At 46.8% G+C, this 20,102-nt stretch overlaps 3 protein-coding genes and 1 long non-coding RNA gene across 4 annotated transcripts in view; 3 read left to right on the top strand and 1 right to left on the bottom strand.

Annotated features, from left to right (window-relative positions):
- The window catches only part of ralgapa1 (Ral GTPase activating protein catalytic subunit alpha 1), a gene marked incomplete at its 3' end in the record, with an annotated part of 25,637 nt that extends 25,305 nt beyond the window's left edge, over positions 1-332 (top strand). The window contains exon 26 of the mRNA XM_083683432.1: positions 327-332. Within this exon, the coding sequence (XP_083539558.1) occupies positions 327-332 (6 nt within the window). The remainder of the gene's footprint in view (positions 1-326) is intronic.
- A 335-nt stretch (positions 333-667) lies between these two features.
- Positions 668-6,065, top strand: LOC310814587. Its single transcript, XR_014554584.1, has 2 exons — positions 668-708; positions 3,897-6,065. It is a non-coding gene; the product is annotated as an uncharacterized lncRNA (long non-coding RNA).
- An 890-nt stretch (positions 6,066-6,955) lies between these two features.
- On the bottom strand, positions 6,956-8,535 carry insm2 (insulinoma-associated 2; the record flags this gene model as incomplete). Its single annotated transcript, XM_083684181.1, has 1 exon — positions 6,956-8,535. Exon 1 carries the CDS (start codon positions 8,462-8,464, stop codon positions 6,956-6,958), a length of 1,509 nt encoding a protein of 502 aa, XP_083540307.1. The 5' UTR covers positions 8,465-8,535.
- An 8,688-nt stretch (positions 8,536-17,223) lies between these two features.
- Positions 17,224-20,102, top strand: part of dglucy (D-glutamate cyclase) — an 8,312-nt gene continuing 5,433 nt past the window's right edge. The window contains exons 1-3 of the mRNA XM_083684177.1: positions 17,224-17,316; positions 18,854-19,007; positions 19,482-19,680. Of these exons, the coding sequence (XP_083540303.1) occupies positions 17,283-17,316; positions 18,854-19,007; positions 19,482-19,680 (387 nt within the window). The 5' untranslated portion in view covers positions 17,224-17,282. The remainder of the gene's footprint in view (positions 17,317-18,853; positions 19,008-19,481; positions 19,681-20,102) is intronic.

Here is a 20,102-nt window from a genome sequence, read left to right as displayed (position 1 = left end):
AAACTGCTGATCTACTGGGATTTTCACACACAACCATCTCTAGGGTTTACAGAGAATGGTCCGAAAAAGAGAAAATATCCAGCGAGCGGCAGTTCTCTGGGCGAAAATACCTTGTTGATGCCAGAGGTCAGAGGAGAATGAATGGCCAGACTGGTTCAAGATGATAGAAAGGCAAAGTAACTCAAATAACCACTCGTTACAACCAAGGTATGCAGAAGACCATCTCTGAACACACAACACGTCGAACCTTGAAGCAGATGGGCTACAAAAGGGGGTCCAACCCAGTACTAGCAAGGTGTACCTAATAAAGTGGCTGGTGAGTGTAGGTTTAGGCTGTTTGAACATTCATGGGGATTCCAGATCACTAACAATAGAGTGTGTGTGTGTGTGTGTGTGTGTGTGTGTGTCACTGTTCACACCGACTCTCTTCTCTCTCTTGTTTTGCTTTTCTGCATCACTCCTCCCTCCCTCCCTCCCCCCTCCTTCTCTCCCTCCCTCCCCCCTCCTTCCCTCCCTCCCCCCTCCTTCTCTCCCTCCCTCCCTCCCTCCCCCCTCTCTCCATCCCTCCCTCTCTTCCTCCCCCCTCTCTCCCTCCCTCCCTCCAGACCCCAGTGGGGGGGTCTCTCTCCTCCCTAACCCTCTAGACCACATGGGGAAGGGGAAGGGAAAAGGCCTCAAGCGGAAGGTGTTTCATGCTAGTTGTGAATGGTATGCTGCACACACACACACACACACACACACACACACAGCTGCAACAGAGAACCTTCTTCTTCCTCTTCCTCCCCCAAAGTTCCACTTCCTGTTCCTGTATGTTCTCACATTTCCACTTCCTGTTCCTGTATGTCCTCATCCCAGACTGATAACAGTTCTAGAGCGTTGCTCCTCCCTCCTGGTCTGGTTCTGATCTGGTCTGGTCCTGGTCTGGGTCTGGGTCTTGTCCTGGTCCTGGTTCTGGTCTGGTTCTGGTCTGGTTCTGGTCTGGTTCTGGTCTGGTCTGGTCAGGCCTCTTTGTCCCAGCCCGGTGCTGATCACCTGGCCTCTAAACACTGATCAGCTGACCAGTCGTGTCAGTGCTGAGCTGGGGCAAAGCCTGCAGTACCGCCACTCTCCACCAGGACCAGGAGGGACGATCACTGTTCGTTGATTGACTTACTGAGACTCTGAGAACTGATCGGAAGTTGCTTTGGATAAAAGCGTCTAAATGACTGAAATGTAAATGTGTACATCTCTGTCCAGGGTGTCGATAGTGTGACTGAATGGTGTTTGGTTTGAGAACATACAGTTGTCCCAGTGACTTAGCTGTCATGCTATAATGCTATGATGCTATAATGCTATAATGCTATGATGCTATAATGCTGTCATGCTAGGGTGACATTTTCAAACCCTCAAACCAGGACCCTTCAGTGTTCCTGTATGTATGCTCTTAGGGTTAGGGTTAAGGTTAGGGTCACATGTATGCTCTTAGGGTTAGGGTTAGGGTCACATGTATGCTCTTCTGCACCGTCAGCGTTTCCCTCAGGATGAGGGAGTTATTTTAGCACACCTGGTGACTGCACCTTCCTAACCCTAACCCTAACCCTTCCTAACCCTAACCCTCCTACATCCTAACCCTAACTAACCCTTCCTAACCCTAACTAACCCTTCCTAACCCTAACCCCAACCCTAACCCTCCTACACCCTAACTAACCCCTAACCTTTTCAACACCAAGGACAGCGCCTCAGCAAACCAAAAATTAGGTTTTGTCTCCAAATATCCAGCAAAACATAGTTTATTTGAAAACTGTATAATAACAAGGATTGCACTGGTGAGGTATAACATATTTACTGATTGTCAGATACCTTTCAAAACAAAACAGAAGGTATTTGTCAGTGTGAACAAGCACAGGCTGCCAGCCTAATGGCCGACTGACACATTCTCTGCCAGCTATTTTTTTTTAAACAAAACAACGTAAGTTGTATCAAGAACAAGTATCTTTGAATAGCCTGTAAATAACTGAAATAACTTTTTAATTTTGGAATAATTTCCATAACATAAAAATAACTAACTTACATCTTCACAACCTTATCTTCACAACGCGCGGCCGTCAGCTGGTCTATGATGCTTTCAATACTCAGAAGTTTCACAGAATTAAAACTTAAAAATGGCGAGTTTACAACGATTAAAACGTCAAAGGTCTTATTAGGAAAATAGGAGAAATAAGAGAGTGGCTCGAGGTCGACAAAGGTACACAAGTCTTTCAGCTCTTCTGTGCGGACAGTGTAGATATGAAAGAATGTAAAAACCTTTACAACAAAGCTCTGTGTGGTGCAGGAGAGTTTGGGCTGCGGTCTGTATTGCGGCCGACCCCAACGAGGTGGTTGGTGGTGACCTTGTTTACCTTGCAGAACCCATTGTTTTCTCCTCTCCTCGACTTTCCTCCAAAGTTGATGTTGGTGTTGACAGCACAAAAGCCGACAACTTTGTCCATCAGGTTAAACGACTATGGAGTCTATGGTTAAACGACTATGGAGTCTATGGTTAAACGACTATGGAGTCTATGGTTAAACGACTATGGAGTCTATGGTTAAACGACTATGGAGTCTACGGTGGACTTCGTCTAAGAGAATTGTTGACGTCTCACCTGGTATTGATGTGATCTTGACATTTACCCCCTCCGTTGGTTTGAAGTACCGGATCACGATTAGAATTTAGGTTTGAGGCATCGACAGCAACAGAGACGAGGTCGACATCCATAGTGTCTGGGCGGCAATTACATTGTTCACAATTGCCTCAGCTTTGTGCGATCGCATGTAAAACGCTCATCATAGAATTTTCAAATTAGACCAGCTGTACAGTCCATGGATGGAAAGCTCACCGCCGTTTGGCCGCTGACGTAGGTAGCAACAGTGCTACTTCCTGCTTGTAGCCACCGCTTCTGTTAGGCCGTCTTAATGTCATCTTTTATGTTGGTATTTCCACCGTGCTCACCGAACATGTACTCTTGCAGTGTGTGACTCTTGCAGTGTGTGACTCTTGCAGTGTGTGACTCTTGCAGTGTGTGACTCTTGCAGTGTGTGACTCTTGCAGTGTGTGTCTCTTGCAGTGTGTGTCTCTTGCAGTGTGTGACTCTTGCAGTGTGTGACCCTTGCAGTGTCTGCAGAACGCAGCATTTTCGTTGCCGGCTACTTCCACAGAGAACAGAGGAAGCCTTCTAGAGACTTCCTCTTCGACATGACAGCTAACCGTTAGCGTACTGACAGACTTCAGACAGAGCCACAAGACAAGCCTCATCGCAAAGCCTTGACAGTGAGACGAATCAGGGTTGAATCCAGACGCATGGTGCATTGTTAATGTTTTCTGACTGGGTTAGGTTGTAATGACCCTGTAAAGATGTGGGGTCTGCCTGTCAATCACCCGGCTCTCTGCCAACCACAGGAATGCATAGAATGTTGGTCATCGTGCGTGCTTGTGGTTGGTTGGGGAAGGGAGTGTGGGGTGTTGTGATGAAAAATGGGACAATTTGGTAGTGAATGTTGAAAACCGGGACATTTTAGTGTTTTACAGATATTTGTCGGGACTCGGGACACCCAGCTTGAAACCGGGATGTCTGGTCACCCTGCATAATGCTATAATGCCATAATGCTATAATGCTATAATGCTATAATGCTAACGTTGTCTAGAGAGAGATGAGACACAGTGCTATCAGAGTGCATGTACCGCCCCTCCCCTTCCTGGTCCTTAGAGATAAGCTAGCATTAGCTGTTAGTATGTACCTCGGGATTAGCTGTTAGCTGGGTAGCTTCCTCAGGGAAGGCAGGTAGGACCTAGTAGTCTGTGTCTGTCTGTCCTGGGCAGGCACAGGGGTTTTTAACGCCTGTGTTCTCTCCCCCCCCCCCCCCCTCCCTCCCTCCCCCAGGCTCATGCCTAGAGACTCAGCAGGTCGGAGGTCGTCCAGACGTGTCCCCTCCTACTAGCAGGAGCCGCATGTCCATCAAGCTCCGCCCCTCCTCTGGCTCGGTCAATAAGACCTGACCTTCCCCCGGCTGACCCCTCCCTCACGCTGCCATGACACCACGCCATTGGCCCAGCCAGCCGCCAGCTAGGACCAGACTGGCCCCGCCTCTACCAGGGCCCTCCACTGGCCTCTACGCCGACACAGCCTCCACTGACCTCTACCACAACCCTCTACCGGCCTCTACCACGACACAGCCTCCACTGGCCTCTACCACGACACAGCCTCCACTGGCCCCCAGAGACACCTGGGAGCCAGAGACAGACGCTGACGTCAGACAGCAGAGACATCAGAAGGCTGATCGGTCGACGTTTCACTGAGCTGAAACGGGACGTGTTGATTGGCTACTCCCCCTGGCCAATCACAACCCACGATGGGAGCTAGAGATTGTTAGAAGTCTGTCAGAACAAGGAAACAGGAAGTGAGAGAGAAGCTTGTTGTGTTGTATGCAGGCAGGTTAGCGGCCGTTTCTCTGCTCTGATTGAAGCCTCGTCTGATTGGCCAGTGTTTTAAAGATGATGACATCACAATGATGAGGTTGAGGGAAGTTTTGAGTGAGGCGGACACCGATTGGTCAAACTGAAGCACTTGTTTCTCATCACGTTTGTTCTGAAATGGAGTCTGAGTGTGATGTCACTGCTGCGTTTCAGGGTCACATGTTGTTCTGTTTTATATCAAGGTTAAAAGGTTGCTTGTGGCTCTGATAAAGAATGTTACTGAATGTTACTGTTTTGTTTTGTTCATATATTGTCATAACAACGGCCCACCCCTGTGTCACATCATGAATACATAAATAAGAATAGATCCATATTTAATGTGTATGAATGATATCTGCTCCCCTATGTTAACCTCAAGCCACGTAGAGACAGTCACACCGGTAGAACCGTTCTAGAGTGTTCTATGAGTCACACCGGTAGAACCGTTCTAGAGTGTTCTATGAGTCACCGGTAGAACCGTTCTAGAGTGTTCTGAGTCCCACCAGACCATCACTTAGCTGCTAGGGTTCATTTAGACTCTGTCCATCCACACTGTCTTCTCTCTCTCTCTCTGTGTCTCTCTCTCTCTCTGTCTCTCTCTCTCTCTCTCTCTCTCTCTCTCTCTCTCTCTCTCTGTCTCTCTGTCTCTCTGTCTCTCTCTCTCTCTCTCTCTCTCTCTCTCTCTCTCTCTCTGTCTCTCTCTCTCTCTCTCTCTCTCTCTGTCTCTCTCTCTCTCTCTCTCTAGTCTAGTGTTGACTTTAGATGGTTGTTTTGGTCAGGACATATTAACCATCATAAAACAATAAAACAGTCTTTAGCTTTGGCACTGGACACAGGACTGAGAGAAACCTCTGGCCACAGAGAGGATGGAGGGAGAGAGAGAGAGAGAGAGTGTGTGTGTTGTGTTTTCGGGGATATTAGGACACACCGCTTTTGTTAGGAGAGAGGTCTTCACTGCAGTCTGTCCCAGTCGTTTCTAGAGGGTTCTATAGATTCTCGAGGGTTCTAAAGGTTCTAGAGGGTTTGATAGATTCTAGAGGGTTCTATGGGTTCTAGAGGGTTCTATAGGGTCATATTCTATAGGTTCTCTGCTAGCGAGGAAAGGGACTGAACATCACTGATCAATGTTTGGTTTCTCAGTTATTATCTTTTAAAAACAAACTGCTGCCATGTCAAGGTCAGGGTCTGTTACGTTGTTTTGTTTGAATATTTTAGGTCAGTTCCGAATTTGAATTATTTTTTTAATTATCATTTTTTCAGATGACACAGAGGTCGTCATGGTAATGTGTTGCTCTCCGGTGCTCTCGACTCTAGGCTGAAATATGATTGGCTAAGACTCCTCGCTTTCTCCCTGCTGATTGGTTAAGACTTTCTCCACTCTGCATTCTGTAAATAACCACCTGCTCACCTGACCACTGATGTTACTGCTGACCAAAAGCTGCATGGCCACCACTACTGCATGTGTTGATATGACAGCCACACACACACACACACACACACACACACACATGAATGATAGTATTGTCATACTTGTAGTATACATGTGTAATGGCTGTTCCAGTCAGTGGTCTTTGACAATAAACGTATTCTTACCAGGTGTTTGTTTAATGATTCCATGTTCAGACGGAGCCAGTACAGACACACACTTCAGAAAACATTCAAGTGTTTATTGACAATCACTGCGAATGAATTCATTTTTTACTACATATCAAAATAACACATGATGACGACATTCTATTTCAACAATTAATTTTCAAAGAATACATCATTTTCTTTACCACAAAAACAACTGTATACACTAGCCTCACAGATAAGACGGCTTTTCTGTACGAAAATACATATTAGCCTTGTAGTTGGTTTATAAACAAATACATATTAGCCTTGTAGTTGGTTTATAAACAAATACATATTAGCCTTGTAGTTGGTTTATAAACAAATACCACATCTAGACTCAAACAAGCACATTGAGTTTCCACAGGAACTACGTTGAAGATACAGGCGGTTGGACATTTCATTTCTCATTTATTACATGCTTGAAATAATATTAAACATTTCATAAAGGCCCCATTCGCTCTGTCGTTAACAGCAGCCAGGAGAAACATGGCTATTATTACTGTTCCCTCATTTAGTTATTATTACATCGTTGCGCTGCAGATTGATATTGACATTGTTTAATTGTTGCGTTGAGGAGGAGCTGCTAAGCTAAAGCGTTTCATTGCATGGATCCTGATGTTGTGATCCTGATGTGATCCTGTATGTTGTGTAAAGGACCATTAAAATGGGATTTGACATAAATAACTTGGGCAGCTTATATGTCCAGTTTCTAGATCTAGTTATAAGCTATTACCATGGCAACAGCCTGTCTGTCATAAAAATATAGTTGTGACCTGATCAGGAACAGGCGACAACCGAACAACTGAATGACTTTATTTCATATTTTTCGTCTCCATGTGTTTCTAAGGCTACGGGTCTACCGGGTCTACCGGGCTAACATCCGGGGCTGACGGCCATCTGCAGCAGCATCACCTGCCGCGTCTCGGTCGGGTGCGATTTGTTGATGTGTCGCGTGAGCCCCGGGGAGCTGAAGAAGGTGGACGGACAGTGCTTGCACGTGAAGATCTGCTGCTCGGCTCCGGTCAGGTCCGGTAACAGCGCGCTGCTCTTCCCCGGTGGGCTCGTGGCCAGGATCTCGTCTCTCATCGCGTGCCACAGCCGGTGTTTGTCCCGGATCTCCACAGAGGGGAAGAGCGCGCCGCAGAGGAGGCACGGGAGCGGAACCTGTCCGGTGTCGATCTGGCGGTACGGTGAGGCTTTGACGATCTCGTGCGCCGCGAGGTGTTTTCGTAGGTACGCGTGTCGGCGGAACCTCTTGGAGCAGAACCGGCACTCGTACATCTCCTCCCCGGGACCGGGGGCCGGTAGGAAGGGAGAGGCGGCCCCGTCCGGACCGAGCAGCACGCCCGGGCTGTCCGCCGCTCTCACGTGAAGGTCCAGACACTTCTCCGGTGTCCGGTACCGGTGATCGAACGGCTCGAGCCGCGGGGAGCTGTTCACCCGGAGAGCGCTCGCGTTCTCCTTCCCCTCCACCGACGTCCTCTCGTGGACCCGTCCCGTCTCCGGTTGAGACTTTCTCGCGCCCTGCGCCTCGCCGGTGTTGTTTACCGGACGCGGTTTGTGCCACCGGCGGTGCGAGGCGAGGTTGGCGGGGCAGCTGAACACTTTGTCGCACTCGGGACACCGGTACTCCACGCGCACGATCCGGGAGCATTTGTGCTGCGCGAGGGACACCGGGTCGAGGTACTCCTCGCGGCAGAGCTGGCAGATGAACTCCCCGAGCGGCTTCTTACCGGAACACGCGCCCACCGGTCTGACGTCCCCGGGATCCTCCTTCTTGATCCGGAGCCCGAGCACCGGGGAGGTCGTCACCTCGTCCTCGAAGCTCAGTTTCCGGTTCGCTTTGGGCTTCTTGGTCGCCGGTTTGGCCTCGCGCTCCGGTTCCACGTAGCCGCGCTTCGTCGCGTGCTGCAGTAACGGCGGGTACCGGTGGTGCGCGGGGAGGTCAAAGGTCACGTCAGGGAGTCCATAGGGCGCGTGGTGGTTCATCAGGAGCCTCTCGATGGAGGACACCGGGGTGCTTAACGGGAACGGCTCCGTCGCTGCCGGTGACGTCAGGCACCGGTGGAAGAACGACGTCTCCAGCTCGGTACCGACCGGTTTGATCGGGCTGTAGGAGAGGTCGGCGCGGCGCGGGGACCCCTCGGGAACCGGGGAACAGTGTGAGTAACGGTCTAAGTCCGACCCGACCTCCACCGGGTCCGCCTCGACCGGGACACCGGGCCACGACTCTCTCACGTCCTCGGGAACCGGGACACCGGTCGCCTCCTCCCCCTCCGGTGTGTTTACCGCTTCCTGCCGTTCGTTGTCGTCGTCGCCGCGCGCTCGGTAGGACGCTGGTGAGCTCCGTTTGCTCCGTTTCACTAGAAACCCTCGAGGCATCGCGACACCGGACGGTCCTCGAGACCACACTGAAGTGCCTTGGAGCGCGCCGTCCCTCCGGTGAGCGGTGGCTGAGTGAAGACACTGTCGCGGCGAGGCGCGTGGCTTCGTGTTTTATCTTTGGGGTCGCGCTCTGTGTTTGTGTCACCGACCAATCAGGACGGACACCGGGAGGAGACACCGGGAGGTGGAGCGAGCGTTAACGAGCATGAAGAAGAAGGAACACGTGACGGTTTATCATCTTTCACCCCAGTCATTCTCCCCCATTGGTTCTACTGTGGTTCTACTGTGGTTCTACTGTGGTTCTACTGACAGAACCCGTTCTGACCCGGGGGTCTGGATCAGGACTTGGGTTGTTGTTGTTCATCCGAATCTTAGAGGAATTCCAAGGGTTAACTCTTCAGTTATGGAAATCAAAATCCCTTAATAAATAAACATGTCCTAATGGGGCACCGTAACCCTAACCGGTTCAATAAATTATCTCATACTTTTTAAAATGTATTTATTTATAAAAGGCCATAAAGAATAATAGGCGAACAGGGGGAGACAGCCCTCTGTAGCATCTCTCCGTTATCTGAGTGATAAGACAGAGACAATGGATGTTGGATGCTGACATCATGTCCGTGTCTTTGTTGCCTTGCGATGGGAATCTCCGTGTCCGTTCCCCTGGCGAGGCCGCCGCTAGGCCGCTATCTCCGGGCAGGACGGCCGCGGTGCTCTGGGAGCTGGAGAGGAGACCCAGATAACCTGCCAGCGGAGGGAGGGAGGGAGGGAGGGAGGGAGGGAGAGAAGAGAGAGAGAGAGAGAGAGAGAGAGAGAGAGAGAGAGAGAGAGAGAGAGAGAGAGAGAGAGAGAGAGAGACAGAGAGAGAGAGAGACAGAGAGACAGAGAGACAGAGAGACAGAGAGACAGAGAGAGACAGAGAGAGACAGAGAGAGACAGAGAGAGACAGAGAGACAGAGAGATGGGGCATCAGCGGTCCTCCTAGCGGAGCTGGGGACGCTGATAAGAGATCAAGAGATTGACTCTTCATCCCCGGGGAGGATAACGACCAGCGTCCCGGAGCCAGACAATGCGGTTTGGGGGTTTGGGGGCGTTTCTGGACGTTAATCACAGCGGAGGAGCGTGAGAACTGGCCCCGCGGTGTGAGGTGCCTCTTACACGGTGTCACACCGCCGCGAGGCCCACGGGCTCACACCGACCACCGGCGGCGGCGGCGGCTGTTTCAAACAGGCTACAGAGACCAGAACAAACACTACAACACTCGCCTATGATACGTCGATATCCATTTTTACATTTTGATAAAATAGCGGCCTCTTATCAACATTGCGGGGAGGCATCAATATAATCTAATAAATACTGATGTTAATAATGATATTATTAGAGGCCAATAATCACTTACACTGCGCAAATAGTCCCACTTTAAAAATCTGAATTTTAGGAAATGATTAGGTTATTATAGTTTACCAAAAAACAGGACAAAACATGATTATCATCATAATGAGATAACATGTCCTATAATAATAATAATAATAATAGTAACAACAGTACAATAAGGTGTAAATGAATGTTAGATAAAATAATATTTTATTCAGATCGATTTGACTGAATTATGAATTAAAATGTAGGCTTTGAATGGGCCTAGGTAAATGTAAGCCGAACCCGGGAGATGACCGTCAGCAGGCCGTCTGCTGGGAGCGGGATTACAGCACCGTGAGGGATTATCTGTGATCGATACTCTGTTGCTCCAATCCCTCAGACTGCTGAACAGCAATTTATCCATGTTGTCTTTCTCATCCGTCCGTCTGGCCCGGACCCTGTCCGTCTGCGGCCGGACCCTGTCTGTCTGTGGCCGGACCCTGTCTGTCTGGCCCGGACCCTGTCTGTCTGGCCCGGACCCTGTCTGTCTGCGGCCAGAACCCAAACAACTCAGACGGAAGAAGTCACAGCAGCTTAGTCGCTGCCTACTTAGACCGGGCAGTAATTAGCGTGTTTCCCGACGCTGGGCTCGTGTTTAATCGCTGATGATGAAGGTGTTTGGATTCTCAGCCGGTCTGTCCGGTTAGCGCGCGGCGGTTCAGCACCACGGGAGGCGGACAGCGCCAGCCTCGCGCCCAGCCGGAGCTGGCAGCTCGTGGACGACAGCTTGGCCCGTTATTAAAGTTTAATTGTTCCTAATCAGCACTCATGTTCTGTCCATCACAACACATCTATATATCTATCTATCTATCTGTCTATCTGTCTGTCTGTCTGTCTGTCTGTCTGTCTGTCTGTCTGTCTGTCTGTCTGTCTGACTGTCTGTCTGTCCATCTTTCTATCTGTCTGTCTGTCTGTCTGTCTGTCTGTCTGTCTGTCTGTCTGTCTGTCCATCTTTCTATCTAATGAATGAATGACATTTTATTTTCGTGTCTTAGTCAGAAATTACCCTTCCCTTACGGAATCATTCCTGAATCCTGAGTGGAAGGTCCGCAGGCAGTCGGACGCTCCTCTGGTGAGTCGAGTTTTCAGGACCTTCACAGAAAACTCTGTCCTCTACCGCCACCTGCTGGAGGACCCGTACAGAACGACAAGCGCTAAACCAAATATTCAATAATCTAGGAGGAGAGGAGAGGAGAGGATGAGGAGAGGAGAGGAGGGGAGGGGAGGGGAGGGGAGAGGAGAGGAGAGGAGAGGAGAGGAGAGGAGAGGAGAGGAGAGGAGAGGAGAGGAGAGGAGAGGAGAGGAGAGGAGAGGAGAGGAGAGGAGAGGAGAGGATGAGGAGCGTATCTTCAGATCATTCTCTCTTTTTGATTCTGCCAGTTCGCTATAACTGATGTTTGTGTCCCAATAAACATGGACTTTTTGATTAATAATTAAAAAGGCGATAGAAACACTGATTGGTTGTAAAATAAATAAATGACATACAGTATTTTTGGTAACACTTTATATTATAGCTTGGAATAAGTGCTTCATAACATGGTAATAACCATGGTAATTACCAATAACAAGAAACCTTGTTATTACAAGGTAAGTTGGACTATGGTTTCTATGTCATTATTTAACATGAAAGATGCTCAGCTATGAAATCAGGTGGTATGAGAACTTGAAAGAGCTCCACTTTGTTCTGAACCTCACAACTAAGACCATGTCAGTCAGTCAGTCAGTCAGTCAGTCAGTCAGTCAGTGTGTGTGAGGGGAGACAGATTTGTCATCTGTCATTTATTATATTCTTATAATCAATAACACCATACAACAATCTATTTTAACAGTATAACCATGTCATGATGATGACATGTTGTTCAGTCAAAGACTGTTCAATGATTCTGTTATGAGTTCTATCTGTTGGTGGGGAGGCGCTGAAGACCACCTGACCACCCTGACCTGAAGACCACCTGACCACCCTGACCTGAAAACCACCTGACCACCCTGACCTGAAGACCACCTGACCACCCTGACCTGAAGACGTGTCTCGTTATTGAACTGTACATAGATGAAACAAATCTAAAGGTTTTGCGAAAAAAACATATCAGAGAGAGATAGTTTTTGTCTCTCCTGCAGATCTGTGATAAATGGGAAACCTTCGGTTGACTCCGGAATCAAATGGTTTTTCCTTGCACCCAAACAAGTGGTAATGCTAGGCTACCTACTGGAGTCTGGAGCAATTTAGCCAAATCTAATTAACTTTTTGTGACAAATAAACCTTTTCCATTAATTATAAGCAAACAAGCACCACTATTGAGGAAATACTGAGCTATTAGCTTATTCATACTGTAGCAACTTCTGCTTCAAACTATCATCACTATATCTTAAGTATGATATGGAAACAATACATATACATTATATTAATCCATATTAATGTCTTCCTTCAATTTACATAACCAAGTCCAGACACACAGATAGGCTACACAGTTTCCAACCTTTTGTTTCCCAGATTGGCTCATATGATGAGCTGTGGTCTTATCTCTGCATGCTGGGACCAGCTGACCTTCTGATTAACAACCATTTAGCAGCAGACGTTCTAGGATCACACCTCCGTAAAGGTGAACCAATTAAGGTTCATAGACTTTTTATTAATAATTGCAGTTGTCACAGTTTGAACATTTCATCTTTGATACAGTACATGCTGCACATGGTCCACCCCAGTGGAAGCTGTTTATGAAGGTAGATGAATAGATGGATACACATGATAAATGATAAACATTCTCAATGCTGCTGAAGAGCCATATTCTATTTTACCTTTGAAAAAAGTCTGTTAACTTGCTCCTCTGACTGCCTCCACTCCACTCTCCATCTTTAGCATGACTGTGGAACTGAAATATCAATCCTTATCAAACAGATAAACATTCAATCTTATTCAAAATCACAATTTCAGATTTCAGATTTCTCTGACTTGTCTTTGACCTCCCACACTCAGTGTACAGTGTAAAAACAAGTAGGTTAGTGTAACATCCTAGATACATGTTCATTTAACCAGCTAACCTGAGTTGAGAATAGCTCATCTCTTGACTTGGCTCAGATAATGTCAACATTTCATGATTTAACTAAAAGTCTTGATATACACCAGCTGATAACTTGGTCCTGATGTTGTCAGCAGCTCACATCGCTACTAGCTGACTGACACATCGTGATGAAATGATATGAAACATTAAATGAAATGTTTGTAAATGCCCACTGCTCTGCTGGTTTCTATGATAATAACATGAATATGTTTCAGCTGATCCTGGTGAACCATCACTGCCATCCTGTAACCCTAACCTAGCTAACCTAACTAACCCTAACCCTAACCTAACTAACCCTAACCTAACCTAAACTAACCTAACTACAATGTAACCCTAACCTAACCTAAACTAACCTAACTACAATGTAACCCTAACCTAGCTAACCTAACTACAATGTAACCCTAACCTAGCTAACCTAACTACAATGTAACCCTAACCTAGCTACCCTAACCTAGCTAACCTAGCTAACCTAACTACAATGTAACCCTAACCTAACCTAACCTAACTACAATGTAACCCTAACCTAGCTAACCTAACTACAATGTAACCCTAACCTAGCTAACCTAACTACAATGTAACCCTAACCTAGCTACCCTAACCTAGCTACCCTAACCTAGCTACCCTAACCTAGCTAACCTAACCTAGCTACCCTAACCTAGCTACCCTAACCTAGCTAACCTAACCTAGCTACCCTAACCTAGCTAACCTAACCTAGCTAACCTAGCTAACCTAACCTAGCTACCCTAACCTAGCTAACCTAACCTAGCTACCCTAACCTAGCTACCCTAACCTAGCTAACCTAGCTAACCTAACTACAATGTAACCCTAACCTAGCTAACCTAACTACAATGTAACCCTAACCTAGCTAACCTAACTACAATGTAACCCTAACCTAGCTACCCTAACCTAGCTACCCTAACCTAGCTACCCTAACCTAGCTACCCTAACTACAATGTAACCCTAACCTAGCTAACCTAACCTAGCTACCCTAACCTAGCTAACCTAACCTAGCTAACCTAACCTAGCTACCCTAACCTAGCTACCCTAACCTAGCTAACCTAACCTAGCTAACCTAACCTAGCTACCATCACTGCCATCCTGCTGCACTTCAATCTCCTCTGGAACAGTTGAAATGCATTTGAAATCCAAATGTTATCTCCAATTAAATTATTCCTAAGTTAATTATTATTATTATTATTAATAATAATAATAATAATAACAATAACAATAATAATAATACACTTTATTTATATAGCACCTTTTTAAAACAGTGTTACAAAGATGAAAACAGTAAAACACAACACATTAAAAAGAATAAGGGCAGTATCAATTAAAGGTTAGTCTATAAAAATGAAGAGATTTAAAAGAAATAATAATAATAATAATAATAATAATAATAATAATTATTATTATTATTATTATTATTATTATTATTATTATTATTATTATTATCAGCATCATCATCATCATCATCATCATCATCATCATCATAACTACCCTATCCTAGCTACCCTAACCTAGCTACCCTAACCTAGCTAACCTAACTACCCTAACCTAGCTAACCTAACTACCCTAACCTAGCTAACCTAACTACCCTAACCTAGCTACCCAACTACGCTAGCTACCCTAGCCTAGCTACCCTAGCTACCCTAACCTAGCTACCCTAACCTAGCTAACCTAACCTAGCTAACCTACCTACCCTACCCTAGCTACCCTAACCGAGCTACTCTAGCAAACCTAGCTACGCTAGCTACCCTAACCTAGCTACCATAACTACCCTAACCTAGCTAACCTAGCTACCCTACCCTAGCTACCCTAACCTAGCTACCCTAACCTAGCTATGCTAGCTACCCTAACCCAGCTACCCTAGCTACCCTAACTACCCTAACCTAGCTACCCTAACCTAGCTACCCTAACTAACCTAGCTAACCTAGCTACCCTAACTAACCTAGCTACCCTAACTAACCTAGCTACCCTAACTAAGCTAGCTAACCTAGCTACCCTAACTAACCTAACTACCCTAACCTAGCTACCCTAGCTACCCTAACCTAGCTACCCTAACTACCCTAACCTAGCTAACCTAGCTACCCTAACCTAGCTAACCTAGCTACCCTAACCTAGCTAACCTAGCTACCCTAACCTAGCTAACCTAGCTACCCTAACCTAGCTACCCTAGCTACCCTAACCTAGCTAACCTAGCATACCCTACATTTTCATTTATGACATTTAACAGACGTCTTTATCCAAAGTGACTTACAACAAATCCATTTGTTTAAGTAAGTGAATCATCTGTCCAACAGTCATCATAAGACAAAGTAATCAATGCAGACCAGGGTTAGGGTTAGGGTTAGGGTTAGGGGTTAGGGGTTAGGGTTAGGGGTTAGGGGTTAGGATTTGGGGTTAGGGGTTAGGGGTTAGGGGTTAGGGTTAGGGGTTAGGGATTGGGGTTAGGGGTTAGGGGTTAGGATTTGGGGTTAGGGGTTAGGGCCATCAGCAGTAACCCCTCCTGTAGGCTCTTCTGCTGAATCCCCTGTTTGACTCACAATATGATGATCAGATGCAAAAGCAGGATGCCATTTGATAGGTAACACCTTGAACTTTTGTGTGGATATGTTTGTGTGGATATGTTTGTGTGGATATGTTTGTGTGGATATGCTCAGATGTTAGTTCAGAATAGCATACTACATATGACAGGGAGAAAAAGTAAACAATCAAGTTAATAATGGAATGAAAGCAGAATTTGGGCTCCCCGCCAAAGTGGCTGGTCACATTTACTGATTTAGACATTTATAGATTTAGACATTTACACATTTACACATTTATAGAGTTATAGATTTATAGATTTACCCACCAACACCAAACTGTACCAGGAGGTGGCAGGTGTTTCCAGGTGTTTCCAGGTGTTTCCAGGTGTTTCCAGGTGTTTCCTGGTGTTTCCAGGTGTTAACTTATTTCCCTGTCTAAAACTCACCGCACCTTTAGGTGTATAACCCACATGTTTGATTCATGTCTTCATACATAAAAGAGAAATAATAACCGCTGCTTAAATATTTTGTTTCCATGGCGATCACACAATGACTGTAGCTGCAGTGTGAGGTCATGCCTCTGACCTCGAGGCTTCGATGTTTCTATGGATACGCTGACGTCTCGATTCTCGCGAGAAGAAACCAGAAGCGCGCGTGCAGCCGGAAAAGATCCTCGAGCGTCTGAATAAACGGTGATGACTCAGCAGCATGTAGCTAACCTAGCTACCCTAGCTAACCTAGCTACCCTAACCTAGCTACCCTAGCTAACCTAGCTACCCTAACCTAGCTACCCTAGCTAACCTAGCTACCCTAACCTAGCTACCCTAGCTAACCTACCCTAGCTACCCTAGCTAACCTAACCTAGCTACCCTAACCTAGCTACCCTAGCTAACCTAGCTACCCTAACCTAGCTACCCTAGCTAACCTAGCTACCCTACCCTAGCTAACCTAGCTACCCTAACCTAGCTACCCTAACCTAGCTAACCTACCTACCCTAACCTAGCTACCCTAGCTACCCTAACCTAGCTACCCTAGCTAACCTAGCTACCCTAACCTAGCTACCCTAACCTAGCTAACCTAGCTACCCTAACCTAGCTACCCTAGCTATGCTAGCTACCCTAACCTAGCTACGCTAACCTAGCTACCCTAACCTAGCTAACCTAGCTACCCTAACCTAGCTACCCAAGCTACCCTAACCTAGCTACCCTAACCTAGCTACCCTAACTACCCTATCCTAGCTACCCTAACCTAGCTACCCTAACCTAGCTAACCTAACTACCCTAACCTAGCTACCCAACTACGCTAGCTACCCTAGCCTAGCTAATGAAATAATGAATAATGGAATGAAAGCAGAATTTGGGCTCCCCGCCAAAGTGGCTGGTCACATTTACTGATTTAGACATTTATAGATTTAGACATTTACACATTTACACATTTATAGAGTTATAGATTTATAGATTTACCCACCAACACCAAACTGTACCAGGAGGTGGCAGGTGTTTCCAGGTGTTTCCAGGTGTTTCCAGGTGTTTCCAGGTGTTAACTTATTTCCCTGTCTAAAACTCACCGCACCTTTAGGTGTATAACCCACATGTTTGATTCATGTCTTCATACATAAAAGAGAAATAATAACCGCTGCTTAAATATTTTGTTTCCATGGCGATCACACAATGACTGTAGCTGCAGTGTGAGGTCATGCCTCTGACCTCCGACCTCTGACCCCAGGCTGTAGGCATGCTCCTGACAAGGTTGCCAAGGTTACTCATCAACCCAGCCAGGTGCCGAGTGCTGGGACGAGGGTGTGCCAACGTTACCATGGCTACCACCTCCACAGGCAGCACGCGCTCAGGTACAGTAGGACAAACAGGTGCTTTACAGCCATTGGTTAAACACACAGGTGCTCTACAGCCATTGGTTAAACGAGAGAGAGGGGCGGAGTTGAGGTGTCTGAAATTAATTTAAACAAAACTCTTCAGTTGATGCCAGTGTGTGTGTGTGTGTGTGTTTGTGTGTGTGTGTGTGTAGACGGCAGGTAGAGAGAGACTGTGTGTGTGTGTGTGTGTGTGTGTGTGTGTGTGTGTGTGTGTAGACGGCAGGTAGAGAGAGACTGTGTGTGCCTGTGTGTGTGTGCAAAGATGTCGGCAAGTGTGTGTGAGATGAGTCCAGCTGCTCTGAGGGTTTTGATGCGTCAGGAGAATCACGGTATAAAGAACACCTCAGGCCTGGCAGCAGGTAGGAACACACACACACACACACACACACACACACACACACACACACACACACACACAGGCAGACACACCTCACCGCTACTTTAGTTGACCATGTTGACTGTGAGGAACGTTGGGAGAAGTCCCGTTTAGAGCATTCATAGATCACTGAACCCTAACCCTAACCCGTTCATGTTCCTCTGAGTCTCTGAGGTTGTTTGATTGTATGACAGCGTCTGGAGGCTCTGGAGGGTAAAACATTAACTCTGGTTGGTCCAAGGGTTGCTGACTGTTTGAACCAACCACCTCTTTAATAGAGTGTGTGTGTGTGTGTGTGTGTGTGTGTGTGTGTGTGTACTAGAGCGTATAGTGTTTAAGAGTAGCAGCTCAACAACGTTTTGATTGGCTATGGTACTCTATGGTGTTCTATGGTATTCTATGGTGTTCTATGGTATTTTATGGTGTTCTACTGTATTCTATGATGTTCTACGGTATTCTACGGTGTTCTATGGTATTCTATGGTGTTCTATGGTCTTCTATGGTATTCTATGATGTTCTACGGTATTCTACGGTGTTCTATGGTATTCTATGGTGTTCTACTGTACTCTATGGTGTTCTATGGTGTTCTATGGTATTCTATGGTATTCTACGGTGTTCTATGGTATTCTATGGTATTCTACAGTGTTCTATGTTATTCTATGGTGTTCTATGGTGTTCTATGGTATTAGTATTCTATCCTAGCTGGTATTATAGCCACACTGTTGTCAGATTGTGGCTCGTTACAGAAAGCAGGGAAATCAAAACTATCCATAGCATTATTATTATTATTATTATTATTATTATTATTATTATTATTATTATTATTATTATTATTCCCTGTTATCTTCACGTGTCGGGATTTAACCTCAATGGTCAGTTGATTTTGTGATGGAAGCTAGCTAGTACCAATGCTGCTAGATTCATCTTTATTATTATTATTGTTTTTATTCTTGTTGTTGTAAAATTGCTTTTGTTAGTTTATTCTCCTTCTTCCCGGTGTTGGAGCTGCTCTGCTCCAGGCGTCTGGTTGTGTTGTTGGTGTGGCGGCCTCCCCTCGTGGCGGAGCCAGAGTTCCTGTGGAGCTCCAGTACACTTCCTATTGGTCGCTAACAACGTCTCCCCATCTCTGATTGGTAGGTTACCTGCAGGCTAACGTGGTCATCCTGCCCAGGAGCCTATCAGACGACTTTGAGGCCTTCTGCCGTGCTAACCCCGCCCCCCTGCCGCTCCTCTACCGCAGCCAACCAGGAGAGACCAGCTGTCCCCCACTGGCCACCAACACAGACATCAGGTATCACACACACACACACACACACACACACACACACACACACACACACACACACACACTACCACCACCAACACACACATACACACACACATACGCACACATACACACACACACACACACACTACCACCACCAACACAGACATCAGGTACCACACACACACACACACACACACACACACACACACACACACACACACACACTACCACCACCAACACACACATACACACACACATACGCACTCATACACACACATACACACACACACACACACACACACTACCACCACCAACACAGACATCAGGTACCACACACACACACACACACACACACACACACACACACACACACACACACACACACTACCAACACTACCAACACAGACACACACACACACACACACACACACACACACACACTCTCTTTCTCCCACCTGCTGACTGTCTCTCTGTCTCCCCCCCCGCCCCCCCCTCCAGAGTGGACTGTCCCCAGTACTGTGTGTTTGAGGGGGGTGTGGAGGTATCTCGCCCCCCCTCCCTGCAGGCCTACAGCCCCCTGCTCAGGGACATGGTGGTCTTCTACCTGGGCTGCAGCTTCAGCTTTGAGAGGACCCTCCAGAGGGCCGGGGTCCCCCTCCGCAACCTGCAGCAGAAACGCAACGTCAGCATGTACAGGGTGAGGCCCCCCCCCCCCCCCCGCCCCACCGATAAATGTCATACACAGTATGTTCAGAAGGTCTATATATGTCCATATGGTCCTTCTGTGGTCAGTAGAAGGTTTGTGGTCCTTCTGTGGTCAATAGAAGGTTTATAATAATGATATAATAATATTAAACTTCATTTATTTAGCACCTTTTTAAAACAGTGTTACAAAGTGCAGATAAAACAGATATGCAAATAAAACCAAATGGAAGTGGAAACCAGTGAACCTGGAAACCAGTGAACCACATTCAGAAGAACCAGGACAGCCTCAGTTAAAGACTCGTCCAGAAACAGCAGTTTAACAAGAGATTTAAAACAGAACACTGATCTTGTCATTTATTGATGTCCTTGTGGTCGTGTTGTGGTTGTGTCGTGGTCAGTAGAAGGGTTATTGAT

The sequence above is a fragment of the Argentina silus genome, assembly GCF_951799395.1.
Source record: "Argentina silus genome assembly, chromosome: 13".
In the NCBI taxonomy this organism is placed as follows: domain Eukaryota; kingdom Metazoa; phylum Chordata; class Actinopteri; order Argentiniformes; family Argentinidae; genus Argentina; species Argentina silus.
This window is presented reverse-complemented; position numbering and strand designations above follow the sequence as displayed.